Here is a 23,721-nt window from a genome sequence, read left to right as displayed (position 1 = left end):
GTTTTCTTAAATCTTCATACCAATTTTAGATCTTAAAAGAAGTAGTTATCAAAAAAGATATATATTGCAATTTGCAAAACATGTACAAACCCCTACTGGTGTCTCCTAAATGGGTTTGGGATTATATATATGTTGATTTTGAACTAACTAACCAAATATATCTAAGTGGCACATATCACATCTAAGAAACCGCAAGGGTCTCTACTGAAACTAACTCATTCTCTTTGATGTTTATGGGTGTGACAACATCACAATATAAAAATGGATTTTATAAGTGGCAATGTATGGTCCCTTTGTATATATGTGCTCTATCCATTTCAATATTGTTATCATGGGACTCGATTTGCTTGCTGATGGTTGTCTCACCCTTTTCTTATTCCAATTTATTTTCTCAAGAAAATGACTTCAACAGAACAAAACACTTGAAAAAGTTCCAAGATTTCCTACTTAAACAATTATATCTAGTTAGTAGGTGTCAAAATGTGGCTAAGATAAAACATATCATAAATTGTACCCAAAAAAATATCACAAAGATGAAAGTCAAAATGTGAAAACATGTACAAGCATATGCATGCACCAATTAAAGTCTAGCTCGTTGCCTCAAAAACCATCGTTATAGAGACGGAGGGAGTATATACCAAAGCAGATATAAGATAAATATGCTGATTAAATTTGGATTGTTTGATAAAATTAACAATCGAGCTAAGTGATAAAAAGGAATTATAACATAAACATATTAAGATATAAAATTAAATGATATTTAAAATTATTCATTAAAAATCTATAAACGAACTTGAGAAAAAAATTGACATCAAATAGGTCTATATATGCCTAAACAAACGAGTTAAAAAAGCAAAAATGTATTAAAACACGCTATATTCTCCAACATTCATTCAACACATCATTTTATATATATTTAGTTCTTATGATCTTATCACATCACCAATTTATAACATCTATTCTATCACTATTCATATTTGTTTTTCTCTCTCTGATCAAGGAGTACATGTAAATATGAGAAACATTTTCCTTAAAAAAGGTCCGACTTATTTTCTTTTCATTAATTGATATGAAAAATTACAGAAGGTGCTTGCTGCTGAAGATTAATTTATAAAACGTGTAATCTTAGAATCAGGTGAGTTAAATTAGATTCAGCATATTCAAAGTTTTAGTTGCAATGTAAGCCTATGGTTTGGTATCCTGTGTCACGTGATATTGTTGTTGACTGGGCAGTATATATGGCACAAAGGGTCCGGGGTGGAGTGCATGTATTTCACCAATAGACCCATGTTTTAATTGAGTAAGAAGGAAAAAGATAAGTATACGTGAAAAATCTTTATATTTTGATCAAAATTATTTATTATTTATAAAATAAATAAAAAATAGTATTCTTTTTTTTAAAGAAGTTTAGTGGCTAGAGTTCACACGGTATGTGGAAAAATGGAATGTTTGGGGTTCGAATCCGTAATGTCCATACGTTAAACTCACGAGGACATAAAAATAGTATTCTAAATGAAATTAAACAAAACAATAAAAAAACAGATCGCAAAATTAATTTGTTTCGGGATCTATAATTTGTGAAGCCACGGCTATGGTGTACAAGCAACATAAGTATTGCTCCATGTACAACATTGTTTTCATTATTTGATCAATAAATTTTACTATTAAATTAAATAAAATATGATTAAATTTATTAATCAAATGGTAAAAAATAAACTCATGCATAATACAAGAGTAATTTCCTTATGTATGTTAGACAAAGTTTTTTTAAAGGACAAAGCTTATTTTGTGATTCTCTTATATTTATTTGATGAATGAAAGGAATAATAGTTGGAAGACGCAACTTATTGCTTATATACTATCATTGTGGTTTAGTTTGATACACGCACTCGGATGCAAAATGAGTGAAGAGTACTAAAGGGCAAAGGCATTAAAAGACTCCTAATATTGCTAGAAAAGTAAGAACAATGGGTCACACTATACCTACTCACTACCCCACTCATTCCCACTTGCTTTACCAATCTCTACTTCCCTCCAGCATATCTATGTGTATAAATTATAATATCAATAATATAATAAACATGTATCAATACGTGTATGTCATAGGGGGCTTATCCAACAAGGTAACAACATAACATGCATATGAGACCGTTTTTTATCCCTTGCTTTTTCTTAAAATAATAATAATTAATTATTGATCAATGTTTATGGAGGAGATCTATGTGTGTAAGGTCGTGTAAATCTAAAGCAGGCAACGATTATGCCCCAACTTTTGCCTACTTCCACACATCCTTTTGTTTTGATAATATCCTATCTCCAACTTGTGATATGTTGATTGGTCTGATGTGGGTGTTTTCAACACTCAAAAGTCAAGAAATTGACTTGCTGAATTGAGAGAGCCGTGTCAAGTTCATTTAATCTTTTTGACATGACTCCATCATGCTCATTAATAATTGTTAGAAAAATGTAGTATGGTGAATTAGCAGTGGAATGTTTAGTAGAGAAGGCAGCACGTTAATAATTATTATTATGTTCCATTCAAATGCCTTGAATGCAAATTATACATAAATTCACCTATTTATAAGTGTGAGCGGTTTATATTCTACATACAAATTCTAGAATTTTCATGACATTTTCTAATATAAATGTAGTATTGATTTATTCTATGCATTGTTATATTTCAACACTACTCTTTTAATGCAATTTTAGGAGGCGGGGGAAGTGGCGTACCAGCAAAAGACACTCCAGTGTCAAAATAAGACTGTGTGCTAGCATGTAAAAAATGAGCGAGTTAAGTGTGTTGATTATTTGTGATGAACATCTTAGAAAAATTTGATATTTGACTTTGCAATTTGGGCAATCTAATGCTTTTAAAAACTAAAATAATGACCCCTGTAAAATAAGATAAAAACTATCCAACAATAATAATTTCATAGGCTAATTGCTCAAATTCAAAACATAGTCATAACTCAAAATACATCTTGGTAGTAAAAATCCAAATAGATCCCAAAAAAGTATGATTCCAATTCCAACATAAATTCAAGTAAGCAGAGATTGCCCCAGTTATAAAAATCCAAAAAGATCCCAAAAAATCATAATTCCAACACAAGTATTATCATCAATAACATTTAATTCCAAGGAGTCAAGATTGATTGAGCAAAACGACGTCGTTTCAGACTTTCAGTTAAGCAAAAAAAAAAAGCAAAAAAAAAAGAAGCAAAAAACCGGTCTGACCCATGACTCGGCCGAGTCACCGGTTTTTACCGGTTTTGACCGAGTTTGACCGAGTTAACTACATGGCCGATCCAAATGTTGGCTCGAACCGGCTTACCCACCGGTTCACGGTCCGACCGGCCGGTCCGGACCGAGTCTGAAAACTATGGTCCTTGAAGTTATAAAATATATACATCATTATCCTATTTCCCATCAATCTCATTTTAAAAATACTTACGTGGACGTTTATTGCTATATTGGTACGTCCAAATTCATTGCTCTCAAAACTAGGATTCACAGTTGTATTAATTATTCAGTCTTAATTTAAAACAAATTTGATCGATTAATTGATTTATAATGTTGTTGATGAAATATTTATCTGTAAAATAAAGAGTGAATTGTAAAATGTATGTAAGTAACGTTTGATGTCATAAACACTTTTTAAATCCTTCACCTCAATATTAAATGGTCCTGTAAGCATTTTTAAGAAAGTTAGATGAAAAGGGATCAATTTGTTAAAAAAAACAAATTAAAGGACTAACTTGTTCACTTTTACCAACATAAATGACAAATTTTAAAAAAAAATAAACTAGAAGGACTAATGTGGTTCAAACGTTAAACTTAAAGACTTCGGGATAAATTTAATTTTTTATTTATTGTATGTGTTTGTGTGTTTTATAAACTTAAATATTACGGGGAAAAATTTACGATATTAGTTGAATTTGAATTTAAGAGGGTTTTGATCCACAAAAGTGATTGTTGGGAAATGAATTTAGTGAATTTAGTCAAAACACTAAGTGTGTGTTTGGATTGAGGGTTTAGGAGAGGAAGGAAGGGGAGAGTTTGCTTTTTATTTTTAAATTACGGATACTTGGAAATGTTTTTTTTTAAATAAGTTAACATATTAACATGATAAACGATCGTATAATTTTTCAATCACACTTAATTTATTTTAGAAAAACATGTTATATAGTCCGTAATTTAAAAAAGAATAGTAAACCCTCCCCTCCCTTTCTCTCCTTAACCCTCAATCCAAACACACCATAAGACTCTGTTCAGGAGTTTGAAGGGGAGGGGAAGGAGGGTTGAGGGTGGAAACAGAGGGGAAAATGGAGAAATCTTTCATATTTTTTGAAATAATTTTTTTTTTAGAAAATGATCAATTAATATTAATGATTGATATATTTTTAATTTTATATCAATATAGATTGTCCCTAAAAAAATTTGCTCAAAAAAAGATTATCCCTAAAAAAACAAAATAGATTAAATTAAAAAAAATCATATAAATCCTCCAAATCTTCCAAATCTTTTTTCCAATACAATTTTTTATTTCCTCAAATGAAGATAATTTTGTATTATAAAAAAATAACTTCAAAACCTTTCTGGAGTGTTCTATATTGTTACATAACATTGTTTTGCAGGATAATGTCAACGATACTTGGAGGTGGTTGTAAGATCCTTCTAGTGGCTATTCGGCGTGGGGAGCATATCGCTTTCTCATTAACTCTGGTGAGGTGGTGGACAGGTCTTTAGTCGATGACATTTGGCATCAGCATTTTCCTTCTAAGGTGTCTTTGTTCGTGTGGCGCCTTCTCCGTGACAGACTTCCTACCAAGGTCAATTTGATGAAACGGCAAGTTCTTCATCATGATGACGCGGTTTGTGTGTCAGGATGTGGGAAGTTAGAAACAGCAACTCACTTGTTTTTAGCTTGCGACATATTTAGCTCTCTTTGGTCCCATGTTTGGCTCTGGTTGGGTATTTCTTCCGTTTCCTCAGGTGATCTTCGTCAACATTTCATTCAGTTTAATTACTAATATGGCAGGGTTGCCTCGATCAACTTTTATGTATTTCAGAATTATTTGGTTTGCCTCTGTTTGGGTCCTTTGGAAGGAAAGGAATGACCATGTTTTCCAAAATGTGGCTTCTGAAACTTTCACTTTAATGGCAAAGGTTAAACTAAACTCTTTCTTATGGTTGAAATCAAAACAGGGATTATTTAGTTACAATTATCATGATTGGTGGAATCATCCCCTTCTCTGTATGGGTATCCACTTGTAATTTATTTTTCTCTGTTTTGCTGTTTTGGTGGTGCTTATTTTGCACTTTGTTACTGTAAATATTGTTGGGTGGTTTGCCACGCCTTGTGCGGGTTAAATCACAGTTGTTAATATCATATATTATTTTAGTTTGTTCAAAAAAACTTCAAAACCTTTTAATACCCTTTATTTCTTCCACTTACTTATTTTTTCCTTCAAAGTTTTCTCCTCCGAACTCAGTCTCACAAAGTTATTATTTTTTTTTTTTGGTTAGGTAGCCTAGTGGCTAGAATTCACCTTATAAGGTGAATAAGTGGGGTGTCTGTGGTTCGAACCCCAACCCCTGCATATAATAATGCATTGTCCTACCAACCGAGCTATGCTCACGGGACAGTCTCACAGAGTTATTGTGGACACATCAACTCTTTTAGTCCTAACAAAATTTATTTCCTAAAAATTGCTCTAGGGTTTGTAAAATAATCGAGATTCGTCGTTTGTCTCTGCCTTTTTGTGGGTCCTCTAGTTGATATTGACACTATTGTTTTAAAATAAAAATTAGGATAAAACAAGGCCATATAAAAAGTGGGTTCCACTTTGAAGCAAGGTCAAGAAAACAACCAATCATAGAGAGAGCTGGCTCTCTTGGCAACTCCTTTTTTCCCTTTAATTAATTTAAATAAGACCCACGAGCACGACCTTTCTCCTTATCGGGTTCCGATTCAATACATGTTTCCTTCCTATTGGTCTTATCAAACTACCTTTCTTTCCTTCATATTCTATCTTTTTCATATAATAATTTTTTTTAGACAAAACCGAGTTCAATCATCAAAATTAAGATAGAAATCTGAATTTAACAAACGTCGACAAATGTATTTTTATATCATCATTAAAGAAATTCTCATGCGGAGAGTGATAGTTGAATCCAAATTTATGAAGAATCAATTTTTTATCAATTGAATCATTATCTTATTTATTGATTTTTCCTTATTATTTTTGAAATTTTGAATAAAAGATTAATTTTTATTAACTAAAGTGATACTAATAAATATTTTATGAATGTCTCCAATGATATTTGAACATTATACTTTAAAATCATAAAATTAAACTCTTATTGCTGAACTAATTGTAGTTGCGAAGTATGGTAGGACACTATTGCATGAAATCCTCTTTATTTAATGGTCAATTTTTTTCTTCAAATTGTTGGCTACAAGAATTAAGTATTCGCATTGCTGCACATCAATGGTTAATACCTTTAATTTAATAACATCAGTATTATCTATTTTTTAATTCCTCACTTTTTTTAACACATGTGAAACAAGAAAATATGGTTGTTATTGTCAAACGAATGAAGAATTATTTTGTCCGATGCAACTATATTTCTTGAAATAAAAGTGTTTATTATCAACAAAAACTGAATCTACAGTGGAAGAGACTAGACTATTATGATATGAAGAGCCAAATAATCATTTTTTGACTGAAATAAGTATTTACAATTAATATTTCACACACTTCAAATAAGATTATCTCAAATAGATAGAACCTATACAAAACAAAAAAAATGTATTTATTGAATGAAAGGTGACCAAACGAGTACTTCATATAACTTTTTTATTTTGGTACAACTTCATATAACATTTAAAACTCAAAAATTATAACTCATTTAAACATGGTGCAGAAATTGTAAATGCATAGGTTTTGGTTTTTCTTTTTTGTAGATGCGCATAGATTGGTTCGTATTTGTGTAATGTTTATCATGTTTTGCATTAAAAAAAACCATCGACAGTATAGACAATTTTTTTATATAGTATTGCAATTTATTGCTGAAAATTGATAATATAGACAAATTATTTCAATGTTAGATCAAAATATCAGCTTTGTATATAGTATAAAAACCAAACCAATAATGTCATTAACATGAAACTAAAATCAATTAAATTGGTTTGCTTTTATTCTCTGTTTGGATCTAAACAGAACCAAAACAAAGAGAAAGTCCATCTCTATTAATTTTAGTGTTGATTTCAAGTAATTTAAAATTGATCTCTCAAGACTCGAACCAAATCAATATATTTTACTTTTTTTTTTATCAAGTTTACTATTATTTCTTTAATTTGACGTTATATTGACAATGTTAACATGACCGGAGTCACGGATTAAGTTCAAGGAATCAAGTTTAAAAGTATAATTTAGTAAAAAAAAATTATAAATACAAAATATGTACAAGAAATTATAAGACATATCCAAAAAATAAAGATATTGATTTAAAGGAGCAAATCAATCCCATATATTTGGTTTTCAATATACATAGTATAATTTAGTAAAAAAACATTATAAATACAAAATATGTACAAGAAATTATAAGACATATACAAAAAAAATAAAGATATTGATTTAAAGGAGCAAATCAATCCCATATATTTGGTTTTCAATATACATGGATGCTATATTTTTTGTCATTCAAAAGAAGAGACATACATTAATTTAAAGGTTAGACTCAATTAGTCATTCGACTTTAGTTAACGACGGGCCAATCACAAGTGTCGAGTCGAAGTCCTAATTAAAAAAGATATTGATCAAATTTTACTTATTTTTTTTATTGAACTCTATATTATAATTTAGAAGAGCTAAACATACTTTGAGAGAAGACAATGGATGTGCTGACCAGTTGACCAAGTTTGGTGCTAAAAATGTTGATTTCTTGAAGATGTGGATGTCTCATCCTCCTCAGCTAAACATTACTCTGCTTGCAGATACCTCTGAAGTATTTATACTGCCAATTGCTTAGTTTTTTTTTTATTGTTTTCCCCTTGATAAAAAAAATTAAAAGAGCTCATTATCACTAATATATCTAGGATTGAAATCAGAAAATAAAGAGGGACATACACGCTTAAGGGACATCTAGCTAGCTATGCGGACACAAATCGGACCACCATGAATCAACTAATCTTTATTTGGGTGAGGCCAGCCACAGCCAGCTAAGCCATAATAAAGGGTAGATTGTAGGTAGGTTTTTTTGGGTCCTCCTTGTTTCTTCCTTTTTGTTTTGTTGCTATTTACTTTCCTTCCCTCGTGGTTTTAAGACCTTAGAAATTGATACTACCCAACAAAATTCGTTGGACACTTGTAAGGTGTAGGGGCTACTACCCTCTATACAGCTCCTCCTTTCCTTTTAAATCTCATTTTTTTGTTCAACACTTTTCTATGTGGCCTATGCTAAAAAGTGCATTCCACACAACATATGGTATTCATTGATTGATTTATACCAAATCGTTTTCTATGTAGTCGGCACTAAGTGTTTAACCCGATTGACTTGCTACTTTTAGAAGATGTATATGCATGGATGTTGTCACTATTCATTATGTGTGGGTTAATAATGGTAAACTCCGTACTTTTTTCTTTAGAGTTTGTTGAAAAGGATGTCATCAATTTCTAGCTAGCTCAATGATCTTAAAAGGGGGTGAGAAAAAAGTGATTCTATTTATCTTAATAATTAACATTTTACTACACCTTGTAGTTGACTATATTACGAGTTTTAATCTAATCTCTTATGTATAAATTCATGGAAAGAGTGTTGAGAATAAAATAGTAATGGTCCGTATTTATAAGGATAATGTTTTTTTTAAAAAATATACATTATTTACAAATGTTATTAATCAAATTAACCATAATTTTTAATGTTCGTGAATCATCTATTTTTTTAGAAGAATGTTTGTGAATCATGTAAACGAGTCTTATATTATGGAGCAAAGAAAATATTTAGATATATCATTATAATTTTGTCGTTATTCCATAAAAAAGAAATATTAATTTTACTCTTTTAAAAAAAAATTAAGAGTCTTATAACTATGAGAAATATGAATATAATTTGTTTGCATGCACAATCATATTTCGCTGTTGTATCATGTCATGTGTGTCAAGTTGTTCTTTTCAATGTTTAAACATTTCTGTACTTTGGTTTATTTTGACAAACACATTTGTGTACTTTGATATTGTAATGTCTACTTTGTGATGTCTACTTCTTTTAGTTATAGTTTTTTTCATATAAAAAGTTGTTTTTGAAACTTGTAATAATTTGGTAATTTTCCTCAAAAAAATTAAATTGGCAAATATTACTGTTAAGGAATTCAACTGTCGAAAATTCTAAATTCTTTCAACAAACATACCATAATAGCTTGGAATTGAAAAGTTATGTTAGCTTCAAGCTGGAACAGTCGTTGAGAGATTCCTTTAGAACTGGTCCATGTGTTCCTTCCTTCCTCATTAATCTTACCACAAAGCTAACTGCAGACAGTGGGCCATGCATGTATCAATTAGAACCTCTATGTTAGTTGCAACAACTGATTAATATATTGTAATTAAGCAAATAATTTGTGTAGAAATTTTACTTTTATGTGTTTTTTTTTTAGGGAACTTTTATGTTAACATTGTTGCTTTTTTACATTTACATATATATATAGTTATATACTCACTAATGCCATGGTAAGATAAGATAATTAACTTCGTGTTCTTTTAAGCTAAATTAAAAGTATACCTCACTTAGAAAGTTGGTTTTCATTTGAAAAAGGGATCGCCAAGATTTATTTATTTATTCGTTTTTAAAAGGGAGTAAACAAATCATGAGTTGCCTAACAATTATTGGTTAAAAATACTTTATGTTCAACTAAAATGATATCATAACCTAATATATTAATCTCCCCTAAAAAAAACCTAATATATTAAGCAAGTGGTCAGAGTTTTGATATTTAATTCATTCTTATAAAAAATTATATGTTGAGGTGATGTCAATCTCTTAAATAAATCTCTTCATACTTCAAAACATTAAATCTCTTCATACTTCAAAACATTAGTTGCTAACTTCAGACTCGGCTGGGATCTCCTAAAAAAGTACTACTCCCTCCGTTTTAAAATGAGTGTCGCTTTAGCCCAAAAAATTTGTTTCAAAATGAATGTCACTTTCAGTTTCCAATGCAATAATAACTTTTTCTTTTCAATTGTACCCTTCAATTAATATTCTGCACACTACTTCCAAAGTATTACTTTTAAAACTAACCAATAGCTAATAAGGATAATTTGGTAAAATAACCATTCTCTTTCTTTTAATCATTGCATTTCTTAATATGTGTGTAAACACCTAAAACGACACTCATTTTGAAACGGAGGGAGTATATGTCATGTTTTCATTTGTTTGTACATTATCCCAATATTTTAATTGTTACAGAAGACAAGGCATGCTTATGAAAAAGCCTAAAGACCAGACCAGACAACCACAGATTGCCAAGTTTATTCAAATTATATCAAACAGAATTTTTTATTATATTTAGGTCACACCCAAATAAATTTCTATTTATCTTCGTCTATAGAGCTTGTTTTTTTTTTTTTTGGTTACACTATAGAGCTTGTTTTTAGAGTCTTTTTTCTTTCTATAGAGCTTATTTTTAGAGTTATGATTGGTATAGTAACCATTCAATGAAAGATACGTGAGTAACATACTTTATATTATTGAATCATAGAAAAATAGCATCATGAAAGTAAATAAAATAAAATAAAATTAAAGCAAAGAGGCTTTTGAATCTTACTGAAACTGATTTATTAGTGAATCTTGGTTGGAATTATGGAATCCATCCATTATTAATAATTTATATTGATGTTGCTCTTTTGCTTTTATTTATGTTTTATTTGCTTCATAGGTTTGTGGCATATCATGCAGAATAAACAAATATTTCTAAGTTTAATGCCTCGGAAAGTATGGACAACTACATACTTTTTTTTTTTTTTTCTTTCCAAGGGCTACACACTGATTTGATTATTCTTCTTATTTACTAACTCCCTTCAATTCTATATATTGAGATGTAATAATTTGTCCAGAAAGAAAAAAAAAACTGTGGTTCTTATGTTTTATATAAGGTCATCTGGTTCAATTTATGATTTTTTTTTCTGCTTGGAATGTGTTTTTACAAATGGAAGCTCAAAATAATTTACTCAAATCTATGGATGAGGATTTTGTTTTCTTTCTTTAGTTTAATTTTGTGTATGTGCTACAATTAATTGCTTGCTTTTATCTTTGAATGACTGGAGTGGATAGTGAGTTTGGTATAGAAGCAATTATCATTAAAAAAAATGGAGTGCGTGTGTGTGTGAGGGGGGAGGGACCCTAAAAATTGAGAGTGTACTATTCGTTAGAGTGGCTGGCCCATAAGAGTCAACTTGTTGAATTTCTGAAACAATAATAATGGAGATGAGAGAAGGGATATGATGTGATAATGATATGGGTCCTCTCTGTTCTGTTGCTTTTGCTCATAAACCATTTCACTGTCTTTCTTCAATCATGAGATTCTCAAATATTACCTCCTTTTAGTGTCAATTTTAAAAAAGATAAATGATATTTGTACATCCATTTTGTGACAATTTTTAGACAACTTTCTTTCTCATACTCACATTATATTCTTACTCTCTCTCTTTCTTTTTTCTCTTCATTATTTTTTATCAGTGAAAAGAGAGAAAAGGAAGGTTGTAAGTTGTACCAAATGGTTGTTCATATATCATTGCTCTTAAAAAAATGTTATTTTTAATTTCTAATAAAATATTAATAATTTCTTTTCAATTTTACCATCTTTGTACAACACTCTATTCATAAAACATCACTTCTACTTTGATTGTATAAAAGACGTCGATAATTAATAAGGATTATTTAGTAAAATATATATTATATTTATTTTAATCCTTACATTTCTTAATACGTTTCTAAAAACTTTAATGATATTTATTTTGAAACAAATGAATAACGATAAAGGTAATGTTATCCTACACGTCTTCGCTCACTACTCTATAAACCCATGTACAATTAAATTGTTTATATTTGGTGTATAATTAATTAATTTATTTAGCTATTTAAGTCGAAGACTAAACCTAAAAACTACTTAATACAATAATTGATCCTCCTGTTGGTATACAATTTTTGAAGGATGTTTTGCATGTTTTTTATTTTGTTAAATACTACGATTCATACTATTTTTTGAGTTGATTTGAATTTTTTTGAACCATAGTTTTATTTAAATTGTGATATTTTTTATCATGGTTAAAGTGCTGATGATGGGTGCGGATATGGGAACTAAGGTGGCCATAGGCCAGAGTCTAGGGAAGGGCACTAAAGTTGTTGCCCCACGAGGATACGGGCTCGGATATGAGTATTTTTTTTTACACACGTGGATATGAGGAAAGACACTGTAGTACCCCACCCATAGGGTATCCATTGCCATCCTTGAATCAAGAGTGCATTTGATTGCAGGATCATTTTGCAAACAATAAATTTGCTCATAAAATGCAAAGTTAACACAAAATATAATAAGAGTCATGTTAACATGTGCCCTAAGAGTACATGTTAAGGAATTTAAAATTAGAAATATGATCTTAAGTTTTGTGCATTCAATTCATTACAAATTTAGAAATTAAATTCAATATACATATTCCAATAAAATATTACTACTATATTTTATTCACTAATTTTTATATAACTGTCATAAATTACTAATTTCAACGAGGAAGCCAACATAAGTTTCCTACATCATTATTTTTTTAAGTTAAACTAATCCATCATAATTGACATCGAGAAAAATTGAACCTGACACCTTGAGATGTGCACACTTTAAGGCCTCAAGTCTACACCAGTGGCGAAGCCAAGATTATTATAAAGCCTAGGCAAAAAAAAAATTGTAACACATTTATAGGGGTTTACATAAGAAATTGCAAGCAAATAATCTAAAATATAAAGAAATTGCCCAATTTATAGGAGTTTATATAAGAAATTTAGTGAGGTTTACATAAAAAATTGCAAAAAATTTGACCGGGTGTCCAGACAAGTGCCCGGACTCGCCAGGCCTTAGAACTGCCACTGGTCAGCACCACAAAAACTAAGTATCACTAATTTTATCTGCATGTTTTATTTTGTTTTATTTATTTTAAGTCTTATTTTAATTGAACATGTTTCTTTATGGGGAATTAGTCACTTTAGTCCCTGAATGGGGAACAATTCGTCAATTTAGTCCCTGAATGCAGATAAATTGCAAAATAGTCCCTGAATGTAGACTTTGTTAGTCAATTTAGTCCCTGAATGCAGACTCCGTTAGTCAATTTAGTCCCTGAATGTAGACTTCGTTAGTCACTTTAGTCCCTGAAATTGACCATGCAGGGACTGTTTTGCATATTATCTGCATTCAGGGACTAAATTGACGAATCGTTCCCCATTCAGGGACTAAAGTGACTAATTTCCCGTTTCTTTATCCTTTCATGTTACGATTTGGGGAATTAGTCACTTTAGTCCCTGAATCGGAAGGGATTCATCACTTTAGTCCCTGAATGCAGATAAATTGCAAAATAGTCCCTGAATGTAGACTTTGTTAGTCAATTTAGTCCCTGAATGCAAACTTCGTTAGTCAATTTAGTCCCTGAATGTAGAATCTGTTAGTCACTTTAGTCCCTGAAATTGACCATGCAGGGACTGTTTTGCAATTTCTCTTCATTCAGGGACTAAAGTGACGAATCCTCTCCCATTCAGGGACTAAAGTGACTAATTCCCCTTACGATTTTTGTTTAGGCCCAAGAAAAAGAGAATTAAGTCAAGAAGATTTTGACCTACACCCCTACCTTTACACCTTTATCCCTATAAACCATAGAAAATTCCAATTTTACCCATTTTTTCAACTGAATTCACCCCCCACAATCCCCACAATTTTAATTAAACCGCCTATTCTTTGAATTTTAAAAAATCTGCCGATTCCAAAAAACATTTCCTCATGGTTACGGTTTACAATTTCACTTAAACATGTTTATTATAGATTCAATTTAAAATAAAATTGGGTAATTTTGGAGATTGATTTCAATTGTGTATGTTTGATTTTCAAGTGGGCTCACGAGGTTCTATGTTCTTTGTGGCATATGCACGAGGTTTGCTTCCAATTCTTCATTCTTTCCCCATTTTCATTTTGACAAGTGAAAAAATTGTTTAATATGTTGTTTCCCAAAAACTTTCATGTATTGGAAATATTGTGGGGGTGAAGTGAATTGATAAAATGGGTAAAATTGGAATTTATTATGGTTTGTAAGGGTAAAGGTATAAATGTTGGGGTATAGCTTAGAATCTTCTCAATCAAAAGATGAAAAGTTTCCATCAGCCCATTATATTTTAGCGTTAGTTGGCCCAACTTAGGGAAAGATTACAAAAACTAAAAGGGAATTTCTTTTCCCACACTCTGTCTTTTATGCGCACCCTCCAAACTTTCATTTTTACTTGTTCAAATTATGTTATCGGAACGAATAAAAATACGATTCATATTATATAATCCAAACCATACCTATTTATACGTAAGAATCAGAACTCTCCCCTCATTTCAACAATTACAAAATTTGACCTAAAAAACCACCAAAACACTCAAATCTGAACTACCCGACATTTTGTCATTCTTGAAGTTAAGTTGGTCTATTTCATCACATTTTAAATCATTTCAACCAACAAACAAAAATTTATGTCACATTTCTTCATTCATTTGTTCTTTAATTTGTATTTTTTCTAGGCGATGTACTATTTCAGATTATATTATCCGAAACAGATTGTTCATCAATTCAAATTATATAATATAAAACAAGATCAGGTGTATTGAATTTGATTTTTGTTGATTTGTATATGTGATTTTGATTTATTTCAGATATGGACCCATACTTCAATCATTTTAGAGGCAACAATATTATCATGGATGCATTGACTAGGCGAGAGCTAGCAGTTGTGTAGGGGTGGGTGAGAAAGGGAACTGGAACGTGTGATGGAGTTGGAATGTCTCAGGTGCCAGAGTATGAGCCCCAACATGTGAAGGAGTCATCAGAGCATGAAGAGCATGAGGGTGAGGTAGAGGAACATGGAGATGCTCAGGATGCCAATGATGATGAGATGCCAAATGAGGAAGATGAGGCACCCTCTCTAGATTCATATCTTGGTGGCCCATCAAACTTGTCAGTCCTCAGTCATATTAGCTTCTGCATATTTATTATATTTGTATTATGCTTTATTATTTATTTAAATTGATAATTATTTTTGTTTGTTGCAGTTCCGTCCAAATTTAAAGTGCGTGATCATGAGAAAAAGCTTAAAAGGTTGCATAAGGGGAAAGAGCAGAAGGTAAATTAGAAGTGGTTTAGCGAAGCCAACAGAGCTAGATGTTTTAACATGCTTCTGCGTGTCAACTATAACATAGTTGACCAGAACCTATTGTCAACATTTATTGACATGTGGTATTAAGATACATCTAACTTCCATCTTATGATTAGGGAGATGATAATGACATTGGATGATGTCTCTGGTCTCCTACATTTGCTCACTGTGGACCGTCTCATGGACTACCATGATAGGCTAACCATAAATGAGGATGTAGAATTGATGATTGATTTGATAGTTGATGATTCAGAGAGGCTGACTATTAGGTGGATCCAGAGAACACATCTATACTTTTGCACGCTAAGAAAAATTATAAAACCTGCAAATAAAATAGAGAAATGATATTTTGACAACCATTTTTTGACAACTTTTGGACAACTTTCTCTCTCATACTCACATGATATTGTTATTCTCTCTCTTCCTTTTTCTCTCTCCATTGTTTTTGACCAATAAGAAGTGAGAAAAACAAGGTTGTCAACAAAGTTGTCACTAAATGGATGTCAAAATATCATTACTCAATAAAATAACATATAACATGAATTTTATACTGTATTATCTTCGTCCCTTTTTATGAAGTTTCCTTTCAAATTTAAAAATGCATAAATTATTATTCCTTTGTGTTCAGAGATATACTTTCGGATTTGCTCTTTTAGGCCAAATTAGTCCTCCGATATTATACTTTCGGAGAGAGGCAATTTCATCAAAAAGTTTAAAAAAAATTGAATTTTTAAGATCATAAAGATGAGAAAAGAAGCTCCCTAAACTTAAAGGTGTAACAGTAGAACAACCCAGCAGTTTTTTTTTTTTGTTTTGACAAGTACAAGCCCATAACTTAAAGATAGTCGAGAATAAATAAAATAACTATAGAAAAATCATATTATTACTTGAGGAAATGGTAATAGTAGCTCACAAATGAATTAACACACTACTAAGTTACTTGAGAGGAAATGTTGAAAATTAGCCCTACGGATCTTAAATATAAGAAAAACAGTTAAATATATCATTTGCTTTATTTTGTTTGTCTATTACCCAAGAAAATCTATTTTTTTTTTAAAAAAAAAATGAGTTTTAACTTGAACATGTGTTACCTCCTTGTTTTTGAAAAAAAAAATAGATTTTGAAAAAAACTATTTCTATTAGCTTTTCATTTTAGGGTCAAAATAGGTTTTTTTTGATAAAATGATTTTTCTAAAAATCCTAAGCAAACACTTCAATATAAAAAAAAGGGATTTCTTTTTTAAAATAGATTTTTTTTTTTAAAGAAATCTTAAACAAACGGGCCCTTAGTCACTCGGGCAAAATCGATTTTGTCAATTTTATGTGGCATGAAACGAAGTTAAGTCATAGTTGTATAAGATGTTTTGGTACAAGTGTTCTCGATTGTTTAAATTGAAAAAAAAATGTGTACACATAAAACTCGCTTAAAAATTTCAAAGAAGTATTTTGGATAAGATATTCCAACACGGATCTTGAAACTCTTCCCATTATATAATTTGGACATTATAATCATGGTCATGGTTTATTGGTTGGGAGAGTAGAGTTAAAAAACTTAGTTCTACCAAATTGATGGAGTAGTCATTTATCATGTCTTCAAACTTCAAAGTGTATGAATTCCATCTATTGTAGTGGGTTTTGAGTATACAGCTTGTACTCTTACTAATTCATTTTGCTTATACAAAAATTATAATTTGCACATTTTCATTTTTCAAACATGGTAAGGACTAAAGAGTCTATATCTATATCTATATGAAACATTTTATTTGAATGGAAAATATAGTGAAAGCCTAGGATTGAGTCAGATCCTATCACTCACTAGTGGCTGGTGACACTGCTACTAATTCAACACACATGACTAAACAATTATCTATAGATGATAAGCTTACTCGGATAATCAAGTCAAAATAATAAATTGGAAAATGATTCCAAGTTCAGTGAAGATGATTCAAACTTATTGTGTGGAGGGGTCATTATCAAATGTTTAATAACTTGTTGTGCTTATACACCACTTTTCATTTTCTTTTTATTGCCTTATATATTCCTCTGTGCTTGTTTATATTATTTTATTGGGTTGAGCTATGACAAAAATTGCAATGATATTAACTTCACTCTAATTGGCCTTATTTGAGATTCGGAATTGGTGATGCAAACATGTTTCTAACTTATCCTTTTTCTTTTTTGTCTCATTTATTATTATCAGTTGGATCAACACACTATGTATTGTTGGATTTAAAGCAAAAAATTGTAATTAATATATTGATTCCTAATTTATGCTTGTTCAATGATGGGTTGTTCAAATATATTTTCGTTTGATGAGTGCATGATCAAGTTGCTTAATAATCAAACATGAAGTCCTCATGTCAAAATGAACCTATATGTCTGCTTGTAAAATGTGGCTGGCTGCTAGAAGTTGTGAACTTAACACCATTTTTGTCTTATTTTTCTTAATTATATTCAAGAAAAATATATCTTATTATTTTTGTTCTTTTAAGGGCCCTATGGTTGTGTTGATTCTTTGAGGTATTTTTCTTTTATCTCTCTTTAAATGTCCATTGAAGTGGCTAACTTATGCATGCTTCGTCATTTTTTCACTTTCTAATCAAACCTAATTTTTTTAATATGAATTGAAAAGCTAACCTCTGCTGTATGCATTGCCAAGGGGAGGAAATCAACTTAGGTATACATGTGTAGGGTTTCGTAGTCATTAAAAAATGTTCAATGGTATTTTTTTTTATTAACCATCCAATTTCTATAAAAAAACGCTCTTTGATGATTTTAAGTTCAACCAAAAGATAAGTAAAATTTAACAAATGATCTTAACTAAAATTTATTAATCAATTGAGTCTAGCCACTTTTTATTTTATACGAGTGTTCAATGTCATTCTCATTTTCTTTTCTTTTTATCGAACAAGCATTCTCATTTTCTGATGAAGGAATAGATAAAGTTTGGTTAGTTTTACCAATTTTTACCACCCTGTTTTATCTTTACAACCAAACTAGTAGCAAAGAAAAATAGATTCCTTTGACTTTCTCTTTACTCAACTTGTCACTGCTTCCTTTGAATGTCTTACTTACAATTGATTCAAAAGCCATATCTAATACCTATGGCTCAAATTGTTTTACTAAAATGCATGTCAAGTGGTAAAATCGATCTAACAGCCGTTATTTTCGATGCTCTTGGGTCTGGATGCCACCCTATATAACAAAAAGAAAGTAAAAGGAAATGAGGGAATTAAAGCGGTGACAAGTATTAGATATAGTAACTTGTTATTTTCATTGCCTATATGTTTCAAGTGTTGGAATATTTAACAAATATGTCAAATATCATAGATACAAAATATAGCATATGGTAATTTTAAAATACATATAAATGTGTGCCTTATAAGACCGAATAGGATTTGAGGTGATTAAGCGATCGATCTTTCATATAGCTTTTGTTATTAGTGTGTGTGTGTGTGTCTATATATATATATATATATTAATTATGAATATAACATGAAGAACATTAACATTCTCATCTTAATTGATCAAATCTTTGATCTTACTCATGATGCTTTATCTCATAAGTGTTACCGCTTCGCTCTAATTACCACCAATATTGCCAACAATTACCTTTAAGATGGAGATCAATGCATGTTGAATGAAGAAAATGAAGAAGTTTGATGTTTTTGAGATGAAAATGGTAACCGAATGTCAGAATAAAGATGAAGAAAAATGAATTTTTCTTGGATAGGGGTAAATTGCCCCCAATTGATCAAAGAGTAATGTAGAAAAAACTGTCATGTAAGCATTTGTTTGACCAAAATATTAGCAAACCTATCAAAACCATTTATCATTCTCATCTCTAACTACAGCACCACATCCCATCACACCACCTCTTTGCCCATTTGCAACCCCATCGGAATTAAGACAACACCCGCCTGAAGGTCTAGCTTCCCAGCTAACATAAAAAACCTCTTTCATCTAAAGGTGGAGCTTCTCAACTAACCCTAAACAATCTATTAATTTACAATTTATTCGCTATCAACTAAGCTATCTACTGTCTACAATTTTTTTATCAAATAGGGTCGTAATTGATTATATTGTTATTAATACAATTTCTATTTTACTTTTTTTTATTTTTCTTATCATGACGAATAATAATTGTAAAGAAGGGTGATAAAATATAAAACTTACTAAAATAGAAACAAATGTTATATTTAAACACCCAATCTTTTTTATACACATATGCAACATCTTATATTCTTTCTATTTCTCTCTTCCTATCAAATCATCAATATATTATATCTCTAGTGATCAATTGGATATATCACTGTCTACAAAACATTTTCCAAAAGGAAATTTATCAAGACAAACACTTAAAAGGGTAACCCATAGTTTACCAAAGAAAAAAACCAAAACAAAATTAAAGAGGTGGGATACAGCGATTCAGGGTGATAGTGACTAAAGTATGTGTCAGTTACCTCTCCTAATAAATTACTACCATAATTTATCTTTGCTTATGTGGGAATTCTAGTGAATTACTTTTGTTTAATCTGTTTTAAGAACTAAACAATTCCAAGCTGGAGGTATATCTCCTAACATTCCCTGTCTATGCATGTTTTGGTACATGTTATTTTTGGTTAATGTGAGATCAATTTCTATAAGTACAATACTTTTAGTCATGGGCATGTGTGTTTAATTATAATTTATTTTCTGTAACCAAAAGTACTTTCTCAAAGATAGTCTTTCACTTTCAACAAAAGACAGCAATTCATGTATCTGATTAATAAACAACTATATGCTTTAATTTCTGCTCCTATAAATATAACTCTTCAAAGTCATTTCTACCTCAAGTCTTTCAAGTTTCAACCTTATTTGCACCACTTCATATTTTGTTCCATTTGAAACTTGAAACTTAATAATCCAATCACACATTACCCTCTTTGGTGAAATTATTCTTCACTTTATATCTTGCATCATGGATATTGAGTCAACAAACCAAGTAAACAAGTGTGGAATTTTCTCTCGCTTGGGTGGATTCTTCAAGAATTTGCCTATGAATTTCAAGTCCAAGGTTATCAATGCAAAAGATAGTGTAAAGAAGATCGGAAAAGATGACCCTAGAAGAGTAATCCACTCATTGAAAGTTGGATTTGCTCTTACAGTGGTGTCATTGTTTTACTACTCAAGGCCACTTTACAATGGCTTTGGAGTTGCTGGAATGTGGGCAGTTCTTACTGTGGTAGTAGTATTTGAATTTACTGTAGGTAAGTTCAATATCATACATATATTGAAGACATAATGTATTATACATTTCTCCTTAATTATTACATACTACTCTCGAATTAAAAATAAACAAAAAATACATGTATCTAATCCAAAGGTTGACCAAATACATGTACTTTTTTATTTCTTATATTTAAGTCCACAAGGAGTAGTATAAGACTATTAAAGATCAAATTAGTTTGTAGAGTTAAAGGATAATAATGCAATATTAACATATATATGTTTTTTTGTTATTAATGAACCAGGTGCAACCCTTAGCAAAAGTTTAAATAGAGGATGTGCTACATTATTAGCCGGTGCTTTAGGGGTTGGAGGGCATCACTTAGCCACTACTGTTGGAGAAAGAGGAGAAGCTATTGTCCTTGGGACCCTTGTCTTCATTCTTGGTAAGTAAAAGTATACTATAAACAAATTAAGAAAAACAGTCTAATATAAGCAAAATGAAGTATAAGTATCTGGTCCACGCGTAGACCAGATACATGTACGTTTTTGCTTATATTTAAGTTCAGATATAGAGTACTTCACAAACAATGTGTACACTTTGCTTTTTTACCTCGTTAAATATTCGAAACTAATAAATCATTTTGTGCTTTGTGTTTTGTGTTTGCAGCTGCAGGAGCTACTTTTTTAAGATTTGTTCCAAAGATTAAGGCAAGATATGACTATGGGATGGTGATATTTATATTGACATTCTGTTTGGTTACTGTCTCGGGGTACAGAGTGGAGGAACTTCTTGAGCTTGCACATCAAAGACTTACTACAATAATAATAGGAGCATCAACTTGCATGGTCATTTCCATATTTGTTTGTCCTGTTTGGGCAGGTGAAGACCTTCATAAGTTGGTAGCTTCCAACATAGAAAAACTAGCAAATTATCTAGAAGGTATACATAATATATATAATATTTGAGCCATTATTATTTATATGGATTGCATGCAGCCAACCATTGTTTGTGTTATATGTTAATATCTAAAACTATTTATTTTCAGGATTTGAAGGCGAATATTTTCATTCATTAGAGGATAAAGAAAAATCTAAGTCACTTCTCCAAGGATATAAAAGTGTTCTCAATTCCAAAGCAAGTGAAGAGTCTTTGGTAAGTATTTTCTTTCTTTTGAGATATAAAGTATTGATCAAATAGTATCATTTTTATTTTCTTGATTGAACTTATGATTTTCACATCTTCCTCAGGCAAATTTTGCAAGGTGGGAACCAGGTCATGGTGGTTTTAGCCTTCGTCATCCTTGGAAGGAGTACTTGAAAATCGGAGTACTTGCTCGCGAATGTGCATACAAGATTGAAACCCTAAACACATACCTTAACCCTGAAATCCAAGTAATACATCAATCTTTCTTTTCTACCTCAAAAAGAACAAATATACTCTATTCGGCCTCAAATATTAAAACAAAAATCTATGTATTTACCCTAAATGCATAAAAAAAATTATTATATTTGAATTTAACTTTAATGCATGTATATTTTATGAAGACAATTTTGAAGCTGATATATGCATTTTGGTTACTGCCAGGCTTCTTTGGAATTCAAGTGTAAAATTCAAGAACCATGCACAAAGATGAGTTCAGAATCCAACAAAGCATTAAAGGCAATATCATCATCAATGAAAACAATGACACACCCATCAGCAGCTAAAAGCCACATAGAAAATTCAAAAATTGCAGTTGAAGAACTCAAAGTTGCACTAGAAGTCATTTCCTTGGAGGATGTGGAACTCCTAGCTATAATCCCAGTTGCCACAGTTGCTGCAATACTTGAAGATATCACTATCTCAGTGGAGAAAATCTATGAATCTGTTTCTGAGCTTTCGAATTTAGCACATTTCAAGAGTGTAGAATCTAATGTCTCACCAGAGAAGCCACACCTACTTCATAGAGGAATCATTAAACCTGTTGTCGAAGTTGATAATGCACCACATGTTGAAATCAAGATCGAAGATTTATGTACAAACTCGCCAGAAAAAGCTCGAAAAGGCACCGCGGAAATCCTTCAAACATAACTATAAATTTAAATAGTTGTCACTATAACATGACACTAGGTAGTAATTTGTCACGAAATCAGGTTGCCTCAAGTCACAATTTTCATGCATTCACGCAATTAGTAATTATGAGTCGTTAAGTCAATATTTAAATGACCGTGAATATTTGCTGATTTGCGTAAATGCATGAAAGTTGTGACCTTAGAGAATCGAGATTTCACTTAATTACTTTATTATTACTTAGGTGAGTAAATAGTCTCCAACTTGATTTTACAATTTGTAAAATTAATTAAGGTGAGAATCTTTTTCATATTCTTGCCTTAATTTAATTTCTTTTGATGTGTGTTCTAAAGGGTAACAAGAGTTATGCTAGCTGTCATTTTACATGCTTATATATTGGCTGCAGAAAAGCTTTATGGTAAACTAGTTATGCTATCAGCCACATTTGGTGCTTTGAGTCTTTGTCACTTAGAACACTTGTGTACTTTTTCTTTCTTTTTGATAGTTTTCATTAGAAAGCCATAAATAAAACAAAACCATTATGGGGTTTTGCTCGTAGATGCATGGAACGTGAAAAATTGCTGGATGGCAATTAGTAAAACATTGGACCTTAAATATTTCACGACAAAGACCAAGTTAATGAGAATATCATTATTTTACTAAGATTAAAAAGGAAAAATAAAGGGTGGAAGGGGAAGAAAGAATATTTATGACTTTAAAGAGGTCCACTAACGTATAGAGTAGTTTAGCCACCAAAGACCAATATGGATTAATTGTTCAAGTAATTTATTGAGTACATTTGGTATGCTCGATTAGTGACGTAAAGTATTAATGTACATAATTATATAGTAACTGACATACTTTTAGTATTCTCTTATATAAAGTATATAAACTAATTTTTTTTCCTTGTAAAATACACATAATAAGTAAAATGTAATTACAGAATATTATTATTTATAAACCATATAAAGTATTGATCTCCTAATTAACCTCCACGGTATATACCTCTTGAA

General features: G+C 30.8%; 1 protein-coding gene and 1 long non-coding RNA gene across 2 annotated transcripts; both read left to right on the top strand.

Annotated features, from left to right (window-relative positions):
• Positions 1 to 14,940: 14,940 nt before the first annotated feature.
• On the top strand, positions 14,941 to 15,585 carry LOC146910852 (uncharacterized). Its single transcript, XR_015019403.1, has 2 exons — positions 14,941 to 15,248; positions 15,344 to 15,585. It is a non-coding gene; the product is annotated as an uncharacterized LOC146910852 (long non-coding RNA).
• Positions 15,586 to 20,280: 4,695 nt separating this feature from the next.
• LOC146910851 (aluminum-activated malate transporter 8-like) lies at positions 20,281 to 23,149 on the top strand. Its single transcript, XM_085724513.1, has 6 exons — positions 20,281 to 20,696; positions 20,961 to 21,101; positions 21,326 to 21,598; positions 21,705 to 21,811; positions 21,907 to 22,050; positions 22,244 to 23,149. The coding sequence occupies exons 1-6, from the start codon at positions 20,408 to 20,410 to the stop codon at positions 22,727 to 22,729; spliced, it is 1,440 nt and encodes a 479-aa protein (XP_085580639.1). The 5' UTR covers positions 20,281 to 20,407; the 3' UTR covers positions 22,730 to 23,149.
• Positions 23,150 to 23,721: the final 572 nt, after the last annotated feature.

Source organism: Medicago sativa, chromosome 7 (genome assembly GCF_051527215.1).
Source record: "Medicago sativa cultivar Bolivia chromosome 7, Bolivia_mono, whole genome shotgun sequence".
Lineage (NCBI taxonomy): Eukaryota > Viridiplantae > Streptophyta > Magnoliopsida > Fabales > Fabaceae > Medicago > Medicago sativa.
Note: the sequence above shows the minus strand (reverse complement) of the source record. Positions and strands in the feature narration are given on the sequence as shown.

Coding starts and splice junctions, on each gene's coding strand:
- LOC146910851 (XM_085724513.1), top strand. CDS start 20,408: ATGGATATTGAGTCAACAAACCAAGTAAACAAGTGTGGAATTTTCTCT. Junction 21,599..21,704: donor ACTAGCAAATTATCTAGAAG/GTATACATAATA, acceptor ATTTATTTTCAG/GATTTGAAGGCGAATATTTT. Junction 21,812..21,906: donor AAGCAAGTGAAGAGTCTTTG/GTAAGTATTTTC, acceptor CATCTTCCTCAG/GCAAATTTTGCAAGGTGGGA.